Source organism: Ambystoma mexicanum, chromosome 4p (assembly GCF_040938575.1).
Source record: "Ambystoma mexicanum isolate Mex_15411 chromosome 4p, UKY_AmexF1_1, whole genome shotgun sequence".
NCBI classification, from domain to species: domain Eukaryota; kingdom Metazoa; phylum Chordata; class Amphibia; order Caudata; family Ambystomatidae; genus Ambystoma; species Ambystoma mexicanum.
In genome coordinates, this window is record NC_090927.1 from 47,601,267 (window position 1) to 47,618,328 (window position 17,062).

The 17,062-nt window shown below is 46.6% G+C and overlaps 1 protein-coding gene across 1 annotated transcript in view; it reads right to left on the reverse strand.

Annotated features, from left to right (window-relative positions):
- The window catches only part of LOC138452967 (zinc finger protein 208-like), a 141,592-nt gene that overhangs the window by 12,089 nt on the left and 112,441 nt on the right, over window positions 1-17,062 (reverse strand). The window contains exon 2 of the mRNA XM_069605336.1: window positions 5,045-9,143. Coding sequence (XP_069461437.1) covers window positions 5,045-8,383 — 3,339 coding nt within the window. The 5' untranslated portion in view covers window positions 8,384-9,143. The remainder of the gene's footprint in view (window positions 1-5,044; window positions 9,144-17,062) is intronic.

A 17,062-nucleotide genomic window follows, 5' to 3' on the forward strand; every position in this document is an offset into this window, starting at 1 on the left:
GAGAATCTGTGTCTTACTAGTATTAAGACAGAGATCATTGGCGGTACACCACTCCTGGATAGCAGACAGACAGTTGAAGATGAGAGAAGGAGAGGAGGTGGCAGAGGGAAGCCTACAAACGAGCTGAGTGTCATCCGCATAGCAGTGAAAGATGGAGCAGAAAGTGGCAATGAGGCAGTCAAGGGGTGCGAGGTATTGGTTGAACAGCCAGGGAGAGAGGTAAGACCCCTGGGGAACACCACAGGTAGAGAGTAAGATGGAGGAGAGGAAGGACCCAAGTTGGACCTGGGAGGGTTGGACAGAGAGGAAAGAAGTCAACCAGGACAGAGCCTGATCAGTGATAACCAGGTTATCACGGAGGCAGTTGAGCAGGATGGCATGGTTGACCATGTCAAAGGCAGAAGAAAGATAAAGTAGGATGAGGACAGAAGGGATGTTGGAATCAAGGTTGGAGAGCAGGTCTTCACAGATGTTGAGGAGAGCAGTTTCCGTGCTTCTGGCAGCTCTAAAGCCAGACTCATGTTCGTGGAGGCAACCAGCAGAATCGGTGAGCAGATTGAGCTGGGAGATGGCCAGCTTTTCCAGAGGTTTGCCCAGGAAAGGAGTGATGGAGATAGTTAGCCGGGCAAGAAGGGTCAGCTGTGGGCTTCTTGAGAAGAGGGTCACAAGAGAGTGTCTCAGGGGGAGGGGAAAGCTCTTGAGGCGAAGGAGAGGTTGCAGAAGTCAGCAAGGGCAGGAGCAAGGGTGTCGATATGGTACTTGATGGTTTTGGAAGACCAGGGAAGAACCTGTTTTGACGAGACTTTCATAGATCGGACTTGTCCAGAAACCTCGTCAGGTGCGAACAGAGGAAAAGAAAGAGAAAGAGAGTGGGGGGCGCTGCAGGATGTTCAGAGTTAGCAGACAGAAAAGGGGGAGGAGGATGAGAGGGTGGACAGAATGTCCTGGGTTTTTTAGATGAAATGAGAGGAAAGGGCCGTGCAGAGGGCCTGCGAGGCGATAGGAGAGGTGCAGAGGGATTGGCCAGCTCTTTGCAGATTTTAAAGAGTTCGGCCGAGTTGTTAGATGCCGCAGAGACACAGGATTGGATGTGGGCTTTTTTTAGTTTGGACAAGGTGCCGGTATTGCCTTTGGAGCAGGCAGCAGGCCAGTTTGTCAGAGGAGGTACAAGAAGCCCACCATTTCCTCTAAGCCCCCCTACACTTACGTTTAAGGGTAGCTAAATTGGAATCATATCAAGAATTGCACTTGGACATGGGCTTTAAGCGGATCCTTATGACAGGGGCAAGAACATCCAGAGTGTCGGAGATAGAGGAGTAGAGCATGGAAAGGGCTGTTTCAGGATGTGAGTCAGCCAGAGGAGATGGGGGGAAGAGAAAGTGGCGGCGAAGGCCTCAACATACACACGTTTCATGGGTCAGATGACCGAGAAGGTAGGTGGTTTATGGAGCCGAGAGGGAGAGGTGGGAAGAAAGGAGAGAACGATCACTCCAGGAGAGAGGAGTGGTCAGAGGGGGAGGTCAAAGGGGATTAAAACATCAAGCGCATGCCCTGCACAGTGAGTTAGGCCAAAGGGGAGAATAAACAGGGAGAATCGCAGAGGTCATGAAAGAGTCCAGAGGAGGGGCAGGGAGCATGCAGGTGGATATTGAGGTCACCAAGTAGGAGGAGTTGAGTGGTTGAGTCCAGGAGGAAAGATCCAGGAGGAAAGAGGAGAGGTCCGCCCACTCAGAGGAAGGAGGTGATCTGACCAGGAGGCCGATAGATAGTAGCCACAGTAATTGATTGGCCAGGAGAGAGAGAGAGAGAGAGAGAGAGAGAGAGAGAGAGAGAGAGAGAGAGAGAGAGAGAGCCTGCAGACAAGGCATTCGAAGGAGGAGTAGGTCTGCGTAGGGATGACAGAGGCAGGAATCCACTCCAGGAAGATAAGGGCTATACCCCCTCCGGACCAGGTGGATCTGGGCGCAGAGAGGATCTTGTAACCATCAGGGAGGAGAGTGTCAAAGCTTGTGACAGAACTGGCCATGAACCATGTCTCAGTGAGACTGACGACATTGAGGTCAAGTTCTTCCAGGAGGCGGCAGATGTCAGGAGTGTTTGACGGCTGAGCGAGAGTTGAGAGTGGCAATATGGAGGAGGTTGCCATCCTTGAAGGACTTCCGGGGAGGGGTACAGATCAGAGGTATTGGCTGGAAAAGGACCAAGCCAGCCAATCGGAAGGGGGAGCAGGCCAAGAAAGGAAGGCAGAGCTTAAGGCTCAAAGCGGGGCAGCCATGATGAAAGGCCATGATGAATCAACGCAAGTAGCACAAGGGATTCGATACGAAGCCCAACAGGTGAAAAAACAAACAAAGAAACTTCCAGGAAGGTGTTGCACGCACCGAGGGCAGCGCTCACGGGGATATTAGGCCAAGATTTCAAAAAGCAGCTACAGTTTCAAAAGTACCACAGTGCACATCCACAATAGCCCCAATAAGAAGAGCCTTACCCCAAATGCAGCAAATTGCATGGGGAGGTGGAGGGCTGAATGCAGGGCTGCCCAGCGCAGCAGATGGTCTTTCAGGGAAGTTGAGGTAGAGAAATGCATACATATTCCCCTTTACACACTTTTTGTATAAGGGATAGGGCATGCATTAGGTTTTCTTAGTATAGGCCATTTTGATTTGTCAGAGACTGACTAGGGCTATGTTTCATTTAATATTTGATAGTAGAGACTACTTCCATTTTAGCTTTAGGGCAAAGTAGGAGTCAGTGTCATACTTGTGTTACCATGCATCCCTTACATTACTTAAGCCATTCATTCTGATATTTCTTTTGTGACACTACCTTTTCTTTATTTCCCATTACACACTTGTTACTTGAGATGGAGGGCTAGGCTCGTTTTAATTTATTATAGACTTTTTTTGTGGCAACGGAATTATTACCAGTTTTCACAAACCGATGAATCATACATTTGGAGGTAAAGTGGCGGATTTCCCTCCAACAAGGTGGGATTTCCCTACCTAAATAAACTAAGGATAGTTGGAGTCAGTACGTTCAACTTAAAAGTCTGTGTGTCCAAAACCTATACTTGCCCTCACAACTAAAGCTAAACAATGTGTAGGGATATCAGCAACCAAAGGAATAGTGTTCAAACAAATGTTCTGAGCTTCTTCCAACTGCTGGCTTACTCTTGGCTCCCTTCCCCAGGTTCAACCCAGTTTCACAAAATGGGTCTCAGCGTGCCCTTCCCCCAAGCAGGAAGCACTTTTGGCTTCAAATTCACTGTCAAATTAACTTGCTTAGTTTACCTTTTCTTTCTGTCACGTGAACAATCTTATACCGACCAGTCTCAGCCTTTTGACTTCTCCTGGGTTACTCCAATAAAGTGTTCCTCAGTCTAGGCGCAGTTGTCGGACCACACGGTCTACCCATCACAGGTTGCACAAACGATAACCCTGGGCATTTTGCAACAGTTCATTCTTTCTCATAGGACTTTCTTGACAACAGAGGTTTCCTTTTTGTGTCACAAGTCCACATATGTTTCTGTTTCCCTTCAACAGCTTCTTGACTTTACCACCATGTGACTCTCGCACACTTTCCTTTGTGGTATTTCTCCTGGTTACCACTTTGCTTTCACACAATCCAATATTATTTTGGTTTTTACTTGTTTCACTTTGTTCGCAAATGCACATCACCTGCTGTTTCAGTCATTCGATATACTCATATCTTTTTCACGGTTCAGCATTCAAAACTCATTACGTGCATGGCAACTTGTTCAGTATTCAATAGTTCACGTTTGGTCTCCAGACCCATTTGTCATGCAATTTCACTTGAGCGGCATCCTTCGTTACACACAACATGCCCCTGGAGCACCCCGGCATGAGTGATCCTTCCCTGTCACTCACCGGCGTGTGGCCGCTCCTCTGATTTCACTCTCGGGTTCTCACTGGCTCCTCTCTCACTCCTGGGGAGCTCTGTGAAGCAGCGCTTGCTTCCTTCAGATTATCCTGTTGCAGTCGATTGCCTCAGGCAGATCTCTGTGTTCCCCACTCCCTTCGGGGAACACACGGCATAGGGCTCTGCACAACTCCTAACCCTTTTGCGGCCCGCTCTGATGTCAGCGTCTTTCTGGCTTCTCCGAAGTAGTCGCGTCCTTTTCACCGGCCCATATTCTGCCTGCTCCACCTCGGATTACCACACTCTCCTGCCCACCTGGATCTCAACCTCCACTCTGCTTCTGATTTCTCCTTTTACACATCTGCAACCATTTAAGAGGTTGTAGATGTTGCCTTACCATAGTTATTGGGACATGCCTGACCCTAACAACCGTCCTCATGCCTCTTCCTCATCTCAGTACCAGAGTGGTGAAATGACAAGTTAGTATATACTACTCCTAGTCACCTCTACCTTTTCCCAGTACTGTGGTGATATGAATGTGGGGAAGTGATTGGTAACAGCCTATTAAGGCAGGGGGAAGGGACGGTTGTTCTAGCATTCTTTGCACTGACTAAGGCTTTCGTTGCATGGCTTCTCTCAGGTATAGTTAGGCTGCTTTTCTGACAAGCATTTCTGACATTCAGAGCAACAATAAGGTTTGGCTCCTGGATGGCTCCTCTCAAGTTTAGTTAGATTGCTTTTCTGACTGAAGAATGTCTGACATTGCACTGATAAAGTTTGGCTTGGCTCCTGTGTGACTTCTCTCATGGGTAGTTAGGCTGCTTTTCACACTGAAGCATTTCTGACATGCAGAGCACCGATAAAGTTTGGCTCCTGTGTGGATTCTCTCATGGGTAGTTAGGCTGCTTTTCACACTGAAGCATTTCTGACATTTAGAGCAGCGATAAGGTTTGGCTCCTGTGTGGATTCTCTCATGGGTAGTTAGGCTGCTTTTCACACTGAAGCATTTCTGACATTCAGAGCACCGATACGGTTTGGCTCCTGTGTGGCTTCTCTCATGTTTAGTTAGGCTGCTTTTCAAACTGAAGAATTTCTGACATTCAGAGCATTGATAAGGTTTGGCTCCTGTGTGGCTTCTCTCATGGGTAGTTAGGCTATATTTTACACTGAAGCATTTCTGACATTCAGAGCACCGATACGGTTTGGCTCCTGTGTGGCTTCTCTCATGTTTAGTTAGGCTGCTTTTCTCACTGAAGCATTTCTGACATTCAGAGCATTGATAAGGTTTGGCTCCTGTGTGGCTTCTCTCATGTTTAGTTAGGCTGCTTTTCACACTGAAACATTTCTGACATTCAGAGCACTGATAAGGTTTGGCTCCTGTGTGGCTTCTCTCATGGGTAGTTAGGTTGCTTTTGTCACTGAAGCATTTCGGACATTCAGAGCACCGATAAGGTTTGGCTCCTGTGTGGCTTCTCTCATGGATAGTTAGGTAGCTTTTATCACTGAAACATTTCTGACATTCAGAGCACTGATAAGGTTTGGCTCCTGTGTGGCTTCTCTCATGGATAGTTAGGTTGCATTTCTTACTGAAGCATTTCTGACATTCAGAGCACTGATAAGGTCTGGTTCCTGTGTGGCTTCTCTCATGGGCAGTTAGGTTGCTTTTCTGACTGAAGCATTTCTGACATTCAGAGCACCGATAAGGTTTGTCTCCTGTGTGGCTTCTCTCATGGGAGGTTAGTTGGCATTTCTGACTGAAGCATTTCTGGCATTCAGAGCACTGATAAGGTTTGGCTCCTGTGTGGCTTCTCTCATGGGTAGTTAGGTTGCATTTCACACTGAAGCACTTCTGACATTCAGAGCACTGATAAGGTTTGGCTCCTGTGTGGCTTCTCTCATGTTTAGTTATGCTGCATTTCACACTGAAGCACTTCTGACATTCAGAGCACTGATAAGGTTTGGTTCCTGTGTGCCTTCTCTCATGCGTAGTTAGGCTGCTTTTCATACTGAAGCATTTCTGACATTCAGAGCACTGATAAGGTTTGGCTCCTGTGTGGCTTCTCTCGTGGATAGTTAGGTTGCATTTCGTACTGAAGCATTTCTGACATTCAGAGCACTGATAAGGTTTGGCTCCTGTGTGGCTTCTCTCATGGGTAGTTAGGTGGCTTTTCTGACTGAAGCATTTCTGACATTCAGAGCACTGATAAGGTTTGGCTCCTGTGTGGCTTCTCTCGTGGGTAGTTAGGTTGTATTTCTGACTGAAGCATTTTTGACATTTAGAGCACTGATAAGGTTTAGTTCCTGTGTGGCTTCTCTCATGGGTAGTTAGGTGGCTTTTCACACAAAAGCATTTCTGACATTCAGAGCACTGATAAGGTTTGGCTCCTGTGTGGCTTCTCTCATGGGTGGTTAGGTTGCATTTGTGACTGAAGCATTTCTGACATTCAGAGCACTGAAAAGGTTTGGCTCCTGTGTGGCTTCTCTCATGGGTAGTTAGGCTGCTTTTGTCCCTGAAGCATTTCTGACATTCAGAGCACTGATAAGGTTTGGCTCCTGTGTGGCTTCTCTCATGGGTAGTTAGGCTGCTTTTGTCACTGAAGCATTTCTGACATTCAGAGCACCGATAAGGTTTGGCTCCTGTGTGGCTTCTCTCATGGGTAGTTAGGCTGCTTTTGTCACTGAAGCATTTCGGACATTCAGAGCACCAATAAGGTTTGGCTCCTGTGTGGCTTCTCTCATGGATAGTTAGGTAGCTTTTATCACTGAAACATTTCTGACATTCAGAGCACTGATAAGGTTTGGCTTCTGTGTGGCTTCTCTCATGGATAGTTAGGTTGCATTTCTTACTGAAGCATTTCTGACATTCAGAGCACCGATAAGGTTTGGCTCCTGTGTGACTTCTCTCATGGGAGGTTAGTTGGCTTTTCTGACTGAAGCATTTCTGGCATTCAGAGCACTGATAAGGTTTGGCTCCTGTGTGGCTTCTCTCATGGGTAGTTAGGTTGCATTTCTTACTGAAGCATTTCTGACATTCAGAGCACTGATAAGGTTTGGCTCCTGTGTGGCTTCTCTCATGGATAGTTAGGTTGCATTTCGTACTGAAGCATTTCTGACATTCAGAGCACTGAAAAGGTTTGGCTCCTGTGTGGCTTCTCTCATGTGTAGTTAGGCTGCTTTTGTCCCTGAAGCATTTCTGACATTCAGAGCACTGATAAGGTTTGGCTCCTGTGTGGCTTCTCTCATGGGTAGTTAGGCTGCTTTTGTCACTGAAGCATTTCTGACATTCAGAGCACCGATAAGGTTTGGCTCCTGTGTGGCTTCTCTCATGGGTAGTTAGGCTGCTTTTGTCACTGAAGCATTTCGGACATTCAGAGCACCGATAAGGTTTGGCTCCTGTGTGGCTTCTCTCATGGATAGTTAGGTAGCTTTTATCACTGAAACATTTCTGACATTCAGAGCACTGATAAGGTTTGGCTTCTGTGTGGCTTCTCTCATGGATAGTTAGGTTGCATTTCTTACTGAAGCATTTCTGACATTCAGAGCACCGATAAGGTTTGGCTCCTGTGTGACTTCTCTCATGGGAGGTTAGTTGGCTTTTCTGACTGAAGCATTTCTGGCATTCAGAGCACTGATAAGGTTTGGCACCTGTGTGGCTTCTCTCATGGGTAGTTAGGTTGCATTTCTTACTGAAGCATTTCTGACATTCAGAGCACTGATAAGGTTTGGCTCCTGTGTGGCTTCTCTCATGGATAGTTAGGTTGCATTTCGTACTGAAGCATTTCTGACATTCAGAGCACTGATAAGGTTTGGCTCCTGTGTGGCTTCTCTCATGGGTAGTTAGGTGGCTTTTCTGACTGAAGCATTTCTGACATTCAGAGCACTGATAAGGTTTGGCTCCTGTGTGGCTTCTCTCGTGGGTAGTTAGGTTGTATTTCTGACTGAAGCATTTTTGACATTCAGAGCACTGATAAGGTTTAGTTCCTGGGTGGCTTCTCTCATGGGTAGTTAGGTGGCTTTTCACACAAAAGCATTTCTGACATTCAGAGCACTGATAAGGTTTGGCTCCTGTGTGGCTTCTCTCATGGATGGTTAGGTTGCATTTGTGACTGAAGCATTTCTGACATTCAGAGCACTGAAAAGGTTTGGCTCCTGTGTGGCTTCTCTCATGGGTAGTTAGGCTGCTTTTGTCACTGAAGCATTTCTGACATTCAGAGCACTGATAAGGTTTGGCTCCTGTGTGGCTTCTCTCATGGGTAGTTAGGCTGCTTTTGTCACTGAAGCATTTCTGACATTCAGAGCACCGATAAGGTTTGGCTCCTGTATGGATTCTCTCATGGATAATTAGCTTTCTTTTCCAACTGAAGCTTTTCTGACATTGAATGCACTGATAAGGTTTTACTCCTGTACGGGTCCCCTCATGTTGCGTTGGATATGTTTTCTGACTGAAACTGTTATGACATTCTGTGAACTGATGAGGTTTTTCCTCCTGCATGGATTTTTTCATTTTGAGCAAGATGGGTTTTCAGACTGAAGCTGTATGTCATTCATTGTCCTGGCAAGGTTTCTTTGGGGGTTTCATTTCTCCAGCTTGGATTGTGTTTAGCAAGAATACCATAGAAAAGTGTACCTCATTACAGGGTCAGCCATTTGTATAGAATGCTCTATATTCATCTCTCAGTGCACTCTTCCTTACAATTCCATTGTACAAAGGAAAGCTCTTTTTAGGAGCTCCAATTCTTCACCTCTGTGAGTCCATGCAGGTTGTGTTTTTGACAACTTCTCATTTGGGTGTTCTTAGAGAATCTTAATGCTTTAACGTCTTATGTTCTTTTCACAATCAGCATACTAACATGTTTGTTAGAGTTACTGAATCAAACATTGATATGTAGTGTTTTCTAATTCAATTCATTAATATGGGTTCTATGATTTGCCAACTTTATAAATAAAAAGCTTAGACTTTTGAATTACATTTTTATCCGAATTGGAACTTGCTTTGTGTCTCCTGCTCACTCGTGTATTTATTTTTATCTTTTCAGAAGCATTTCCTTCTCCCGGTTACCTTGACACTCTGAATATGGATTTTAAGTGATAACAGAAATAATGTTCTTAATCCGTAGCTTACTCCACCCCAGTTCCTGACCAGACTGGCCTTCTAGAAACTTCCATTCCATGAGATATCCAACATCCCTTTTGTTACAGGTAAACCCATTCTTGCGGGATTTCACGTCATTACCCTTTGCTTTTTCTGTGCAGGCTTTAGAAAGCTGTAAAAGAAAATGGACACATTATATTTCTAAACAAAAAGAACAATCTAACATTAGGCATTTACAGTTTCTTTATTGTTGAAATAGTGTTTCATTGGTTTACAAATATTGTACATCTTTAAGGCTTCAAATTCTAAACGAAAGACATAACATAGCCAAAATGAAGGAAACCTCCTTTCCCCTTAAAGCTCCAAGCCAGAATATTGCATCTTTCAGATCCTCCTATTTCTCTACAAATCTCCTCTGCAGTTTATTCAATTTTTGTGCAGAGCCCTAAATGGGTGCAGATGCCTTAGTTACCACATCCTTCCCTTTTCATTACATACTCTACAAATACTTCAATGTTTGGAATTTTAATGCGATCTCCCAGCACCCGTCTTAACTGGATCACCCACAGCTCCTCTTTCAGCCATTTCAGAAATATGACTTGCATTACTTACCGTAATAGCATTTCTGATGTTTGTATCTGCTTAGATTCACATGCTGTGAATATGGTCCGACATCCAGTGGTTACTGCAGAGTATTGCATCTTGTCTTTCGGGGACCGAAAGGGGACATCGGCATAGGCGTGTCTGTAACACTATCCCTATCGTGAGGTGTAGTGTACCCAAAATGTCATGATCTCTGCTTCCAAAAGGTCAGGGTTTTCCCAACTCCCTTGGAAGCAGATCCATAACCCAGGTTCCGAGTGCCAACCAGTCCCAATTGGGACCTTTTGGACCCAGTCCTGGCGCCAGTGGCACCAGGCTCATAAATATGCGCAGTCCCAGCGCTGGAAGCGCCGGGCTCATAATGCTTGGGTGGACTTACCTTCAGCAGACCATGCTGCCTACTTGCCTGCCAGTTGAGCCTCTGATCCTCTTCTGTTTGGAACTACTTTTCCTGTTGGGTGGGGCTGGAGCCACTCCCTAGATTCAGAACACTGGAACTCTTCTGGAAGGCAGGAACTCTTTTCTTACCAGGAACTCTTTTCTTACTTAGGCGTGGCTGTGGAAGGAGACACCTAAGCACTACAGGAGGCTATTTAAACCACACCCGGTGGATGAATCTTGCTTTGCGTTATTCTGCAACCTCTGCAGCAGAACGCTCATCGTGTCTTCTGCATCCGGTCCTGGGCCTAAGGAAAAAGGCTTACCATCCTGAATCCAGTCTTCAGCAACACCTATAAAGACAAGAAAGAACAGGTTAGCATTCCGGCATCTGAAAGGCAAAGGCTTACCATCCTGAATCCAGTCTTCAGCAACACCTATAAAGACAAGAAAGAACAGGTTAGCATTCCGGCATCTGAAAGACAAAAGTTTACCAACTCTTTGCACGCTCCGGAGGCCTTCGGCGCTGCATCCCGCATCTGAAAGACAAAACAAGGTGCGTTTAAAGACATTGGGGAACTTTAATACTCACGTGCCATTACTCCTTTCCACATCTAATCCAGTGGGTATTTCGGCACCCTGCAGCCGCTCCGAACTCGTACCTGCAAAATAAAAAGACAGTTAGAGCGCATAGTGAAGCAGGCAACAAGCGCTTACTTACGTGCTTCCAGGCTCTTCTATTCATCACACGGGCTCAATCTTCAACTCACTTCAGCCCGTCATCCGCCATCGCCGGAACCCTGCAAAACAAGAGACATCATTACTAAAGACATTTGAATGACTTGAAATTTACCGTTCGTGCAGTAAACGACGGACAGCAGTCCTCTGAAGTCAAGAGGCCTGCGCTACCTATCCAGTGAAGAAACTGGTTACAGCACCCTGCCCCGAGGCAGATGGAGAGCTCGCCATTCACTTACCTAAGGTGAGAGCATTAACCTTTGGGGGTCTACAGGAGAGGAGAAGAGGAAAGAGATAGGGACACCCCAATAACCCCAGTTCATTAACCCCATATTTTCTATCTGCAGACATCTTACTCTACATGTCAGGCATACAGTGCACAGAGGTCCAGCCCAAAGAGCCAACCGGGTGCTACACATCACCTTTGAAGATACGGTAGTCGCCCAGTCAAGACCGGCGCCTCTGCGAGAATCAGGTGAGCGTTACAGAACGCAAAGCCTACCGCAAAACTCTCGCCCAGGCGCTATGGAAACCTCGGATACTGACCCCCTAGCCCGGTTACTTGGGGAACTAAGGGCAGAAGTGCATGCAGCTCGTCAGGAAACGAATGCTCTAAGAAGGGAACTAATTATTTCCAAGGAGAGAACAGACAATCTTGCTAGACAAGTGCTACAGTCACAAGCCGGACAGACCCCGTTACCCGCATCAGGGGCAAATCTTCCTTCAACATCCTCTATGAATCCAGTGCAGATCAACCTACCTGGGAATGTACCTCTGGCTCCGCCCGAACGATTTTCTGGTGACCCAAAGAGGTTTGCAGTATTTATCAATCAGTGCCGGTTGCACTTCTTATGCCGGCCAGCAGCCTTTCCAACTGATCAAGCAAAAGTAGCTTTTGTACTTTCGTACCTTAGTGGCAATGCGGCAGACTGGTCGATCCCTCTAGTTAATCAAGATGATCCGGTTCTCCGTGATTTTCAAGCCTTTCAGCTTAGTATGGAAAAACTGTTCGCAAGACATTCACAGGGGCAGGCCTTGGACAATGAGCTTCTTTCGTTGCGACAGGGTAATCAAGACCTTTTGGCTTATATTGCATCTTTCAATAGACTAATAGTGGAAACTCAATGGCCTGAGGACAAAAGGATTACACTGTTTTATAGAGGTCTACGTGGAGAGCTCAAAGACGTTTTAGCCCAAGTAGTGAATCCCCCACAAGACTGTTCGGATTATATAGACTTGGTTGTTCAAATAGATCACAGGCTGCAGAACAGGAAGGCCGATCATTCCAAGTTTGATGCTCGAGTATTTTCCAAACCGCCAACTCCTTCCAAAGGAGTAGACTCCGGGGAACCCATGCAAATAGGGGGTCTGAAAGGTCTTCTAACACAAAGGGAGCGGGAAAGGAGGAAACAGTTGCAATTATGCCTATATTGCGGAAACTCAGGGCACTTTCTTCGAGACTGTCCGGTGAAACCTGCCAGGAAGGCACTAGGAGCTGCAGTTACCAAAGTTACAAACTCTGAGCAGGGAAACGACCTCGCCCGACAAGAATAGAGGTCCTCTTGCCGAGCGTGAAAACCAGTTCCGTGACCTCGCATTTCGTGATACCTATGGTCCTCATTAGCCCTGATAATCCGGATCGATTACATGCAATTGAAGCTTACGTCGACAGCGGTGCCATCGGCAATTATGTGGATCATGAAATGGTTTTGAGGATGAATCTAACTCTTTGTCCCAAGGCTGTAAAGGACGTCATTACTACGGTGGATGGTACGGAGATAGCCTCCGGGCCAGTAACGCATACCACTCAAGAGGTGACGCTAGTAAGTCAAGATGGACACCATGAGAAGATCGTGTTCGATGTGATCAAGGCCCCTCAGTTTCAGATTATTCTAGGAATACCTTGGTTAGAGAAACACAATCCTCTGATCGATTGGCGAGCAAGAACGGTCCAGTTTCCAGAATGTGTCTCTACTTGTCACCCTCCACCTGGTGTTGCACTGGCCGCAATTTCTTCAGAGACTCCCCAGTTACCTCCCGAATACCTAGAATACCAAGATGTTTTCCGGAAGGATCAGGCTAACTCTCTACCTCCTCATAGGTCTTATGACTGCCAGATAGACCTGATACCTGGATCTACTCCTCCTTGTAGTAGAATTTATGCCCTCACCGAGCCTGAGAACCTTCACCTTCGACAATACCTGGCAAATGGGTTTATTCGTCCTTCCAAGTCCCCTGCTTCTTCAGCTTTGTTCTTCGTTCCAAAAAAGGAAGGAGACCTTAGAACTTGTATCGATTATCGCTCCCTGAACCAGATCACCGTTAAGAATAGATATCCGTTACCTTTGATCCCTGAACTCCTGGACCAAGTCAGAAAAGCATGCATATATACAAAGCTGGATCTTAGAGGAGCTTACCACTTGGTACGAGTAAAAGAGGGCGATGAATGGAAGACGGCCTTCCGCACCAAGTATGGGCTATTTGAATATCAGGTCATGCCCTTCGGACTTTGCAATGCCCCAGCCGCCTTTCAATATTTTATGAACGATGTCCTCAGAGAGCTCATAGATGTATGTGTTGTTGTTTACATTGACGACATCCTCGTTTATTCTTCATCGGAATCTGAACATCGGAAACACGTGAAAATGGTCCTCGAAAGATTGCGTCAACACAAACTTTTCGCTAAGTTGGAAAAATGCGTTTTCAACGTGACTGAAGTTGAATTCTTGGGATTCATATTATCACCTGGCGGAGTGCGTATGGATTCAAAGAAGGTCGATGCAGTTCTCAAATGGCCATCACCATCCTCCGTAAAAGGTGTGCAAAGCATGTTAGGCTTCGCTAACTTTTACCGCAGGTTTATCCCCGAATTCTCTCGAATAGTCCAGCCCATTACTGCCTTGTTAAAGAAAAACAAACGTTTTGAATGGTCTACCGAGGCGGAACAAGCTTTCCAGGATTTGAAGACTAAATTTATCTCTGCACCAATCTTAAAACACCCTCGCCCCGAACTCCCCTACATCGTGGAAACTGATGCTTCAAGCCTTGCCATGGGGGCAGTTCTATCACAAAAGGACCCGGTAACCAATCAGTTGCATCCCGTGGCATTTTGGTCCCGCAAATTCTCGCCTCCTGAAATCAATTACACGATTACTGACAAGGAACTTCTGGCTATCAAGTCTGCCTTTAAGGCTTGGCGGCATTATCTGCTGGGGGCCCGACACACCGTTACTGTGATTACGGATCACCGAAACCTGCAATATTTGAAGACCGCATAAGCCCAATCCTCTAGACAAATCCGTTGGGCATTATTCTTTGCCGAGTTTGACTTCATAATTACCTATCGACCTGGTACAAAGAACGGTAAAGCCGATGCCCTTTCTCGGATGGGAGTGGAAGAACACTTGGTCAACCCTAAACCTGTACCAATCATTCCCGAACAAAGAATTCTGGGTGTAATCGCCACAGAATCCATAGAGGAAGTTAAGGATAAAGCCAGGCAACTTGTAACTCCAGCAGACATACAGAATTGGCATCTGCAGGGAAAGGACTTTGCAGTAAAGGACAACTTATTGTATTTCCAAGAACGATTATACCTACCCAGCACAGATTTACAGAAAAATGTAATCTCTTGTTATCACGACTCTTTAATGGAAGGTCATCCCGGTATAGCCAAGACCTCAGAAAAGATAAAGCGCTAGTTCTGGTGGCCGTCTTGGAAAAAAGATATCAGAGACTTTATAATGTCCTGTGGAGTATGCGCCCAAAACAAGAGTCAAAAGGAAAGACCAGCCGGCCTCTTACGCCCTATTGACATCCCACCTTGCCCTTGGCATACGCTTTCTATGGACTTCATCACCGATCTACCTCCATGCTCCGGATACAATACGATTCTAGTAATCGTGGACTTATTCTCCAAGATGGCGCATTTCATTCCGCTCAAAGGCTTGCCAACAGCAGCAACTCTGGCCCGAGAATTTCTCGAAAACATCGTCCGACTGCACGGTTTTCCTTCGGTTCTAATTTCGGATCGAGGTAGTCAATTTATTTCTCATTTTTGGCGAAGTTGCTGTCGGTCGGCTCAAATTGATGTGAGACTATCGACCAGTCACCACCCTCAGACCGACGGACAAACCGAGAGGACGAATCAAACTCTGGAACAGTATTTACGCTGCATGCTGCAACAAACTGAAAAAACTAGGAAAGATATCCTTTGGATAGCCGAGTATGCCTACAATAACTCTGTCCATTCGGGAACTGGGAAAACCCCGTTTTTTCTTTTGTACGGCAGTCACCCTCGAACCTCGGAGTTGGATCCCCTCCAAGATCTTGAAACACCAGCAGTAGACTACCTGCATTCTACAATCACCCAAGCCTTTAAGGAAGCTGTTTCTCACATTCAAAGGGCTAAAGAACAATACAAGAAAGGAGCAGATCAACATCGGAAGGAAGCCCCTCACTATCAAGTAGGGGATCAAGTCTGGTTATCCACCAAATATCTATCTCTAAAAGGGCCACGCACATTCAACCCAAGATACCTTGGTCCCTATTCCATCACTACCATAGTAAACCCAGTAGCGGTCAAGTTGGACTTGCCCCCGCACATGAAGATACATCCGGTCTTCCATGTCTCTCTATTAAAACCCGTGCAACCTCAAACCCGACTAACCAAATCTCCAAAACCTATCCTAGTGGATGGAGAACTCGAGTTTGAAGTCAAAAGCATTCTGGACTCCAAGATCTCCAAATCTAAACTATTCTACCTAATTGACTGGAAAGGCTACGGCCCCCAAGAGAGATCCTGGGAACCTGCTGAATATGTCCACGCTCCTCGCCTAATCAAAAGATTTCACCGAACATTTCCTGACAAGCCAAAACCCCCGGAGAAGCCCGGTTTGGGAGGGGCCTTGAAGGGGGGTACTGTCATGATCTCTGCTTCCAAAAGTTCAGGGTTTTCCCAACTCCCTTGGAAGCAGATCCATAACCCAGGTTCCGAGTGCCAACCAGTCCCAATTGGGACCTTTTGGACCCAGTCCTGGCGCCAGTGGCACCAGGCTCATAAATATGCCCAGTCCCAGCGCTGGAAGCGCCGGGCTCATAATGCTTGGGTGGACTTACCTTCAGCAGACCATGCTGCTTACTTGCCTGCCAGTTGAGCCTCTGATCCTCTTCTGTTTGGAACTACTTTTCCTGTTGGGTGGGGCTGGAGCCACTCCCTAGATTCAGAACACTGGAACTCTTCTGGAAGGCAGGAACTCTTTTCTTACCAGGAACTCTTTTCTTACTTAGGCGTGGCTGTGGAAGGAGACACCTAAGCACTACAGGAGGCTATTTAAACCACACCCGGTGGATGAATCTTGCTTTGCGTTATTCTGCAACCTCTGCAGCAGAACGCTCATCGTGTCTTCTGCATCCGGTCCTGGGCCTAAGGAAAAAGGCTTACCATCCTGAATCCAGTCTTCAGCAACACCTATAAAGACAAGAAAGAACAGGTTAGCATTCCGGCATCTGAAAGGCAAAGGCTTACCATCCTGAATCCAGTCTTCAGCAACACCTATAAAGACAAGAAAGAACAGGTTAGCATTCCGGCATCTGAAAGACAAAAGTTTACCAACTCTTTGCACGCTCCGGAGGCCTTCGGCGCTGCATCCCGCATCTGAAAGACAAAACAAGGTGCGTTTAAAGACATTGGGGAACTTTAATACTCACGTGCCATTACTCCTTTCCACATCTAATCCAGCGGGTATTTCGGCACCCTGCAGCCGCTCCGAACTCGTACCTGCAAAATAAAAAGACAGTTAGAGCGCATAGTGAAGCAGGCAACAAGCGCTTACTTACGTGCTTCCAGGCGCTTCTATTCATCACACGGGCTCCATCTTCAACTCACTTCAGCCCGTCATCCGCCATCGCCGGAACCCTGCAAAACAAGAGACATCATTACTAAAGACTTTAAAGACATTTGAATGACTTGAAATTTACCGTTCGTGCAGTAAACGACGGACAGCAGTCCTCTGAAGTCAAGAGGCCTGCGCTACCTATCCAGTGAAGAAACTGGTTACAGCACCCTGCCCCGAGGCAGATGGAGAGCTCGGCATTCACTTACCTAAGGTGAGAGCGTTAACCTTTGGGGGTCTACAGGAGAGGAGAAGAGGAAAGAGATAGGGACACCCCAATAACCCCAGTTCATTAACCCCATATTTTCTATCTGCAGACATCTTACTCTACACGTCAGGCATACAGTGCACAGAGGTCCAGCCCAAAGAGCCAACCGGGTGCTACACATCACCTTTGAAGATACGGTAGTCGCCCAGTCAAGACCGGCGCCTCTGCGAGAATCAGGTGAGCGTTACACAAAATCCCTAACGCGCCGAG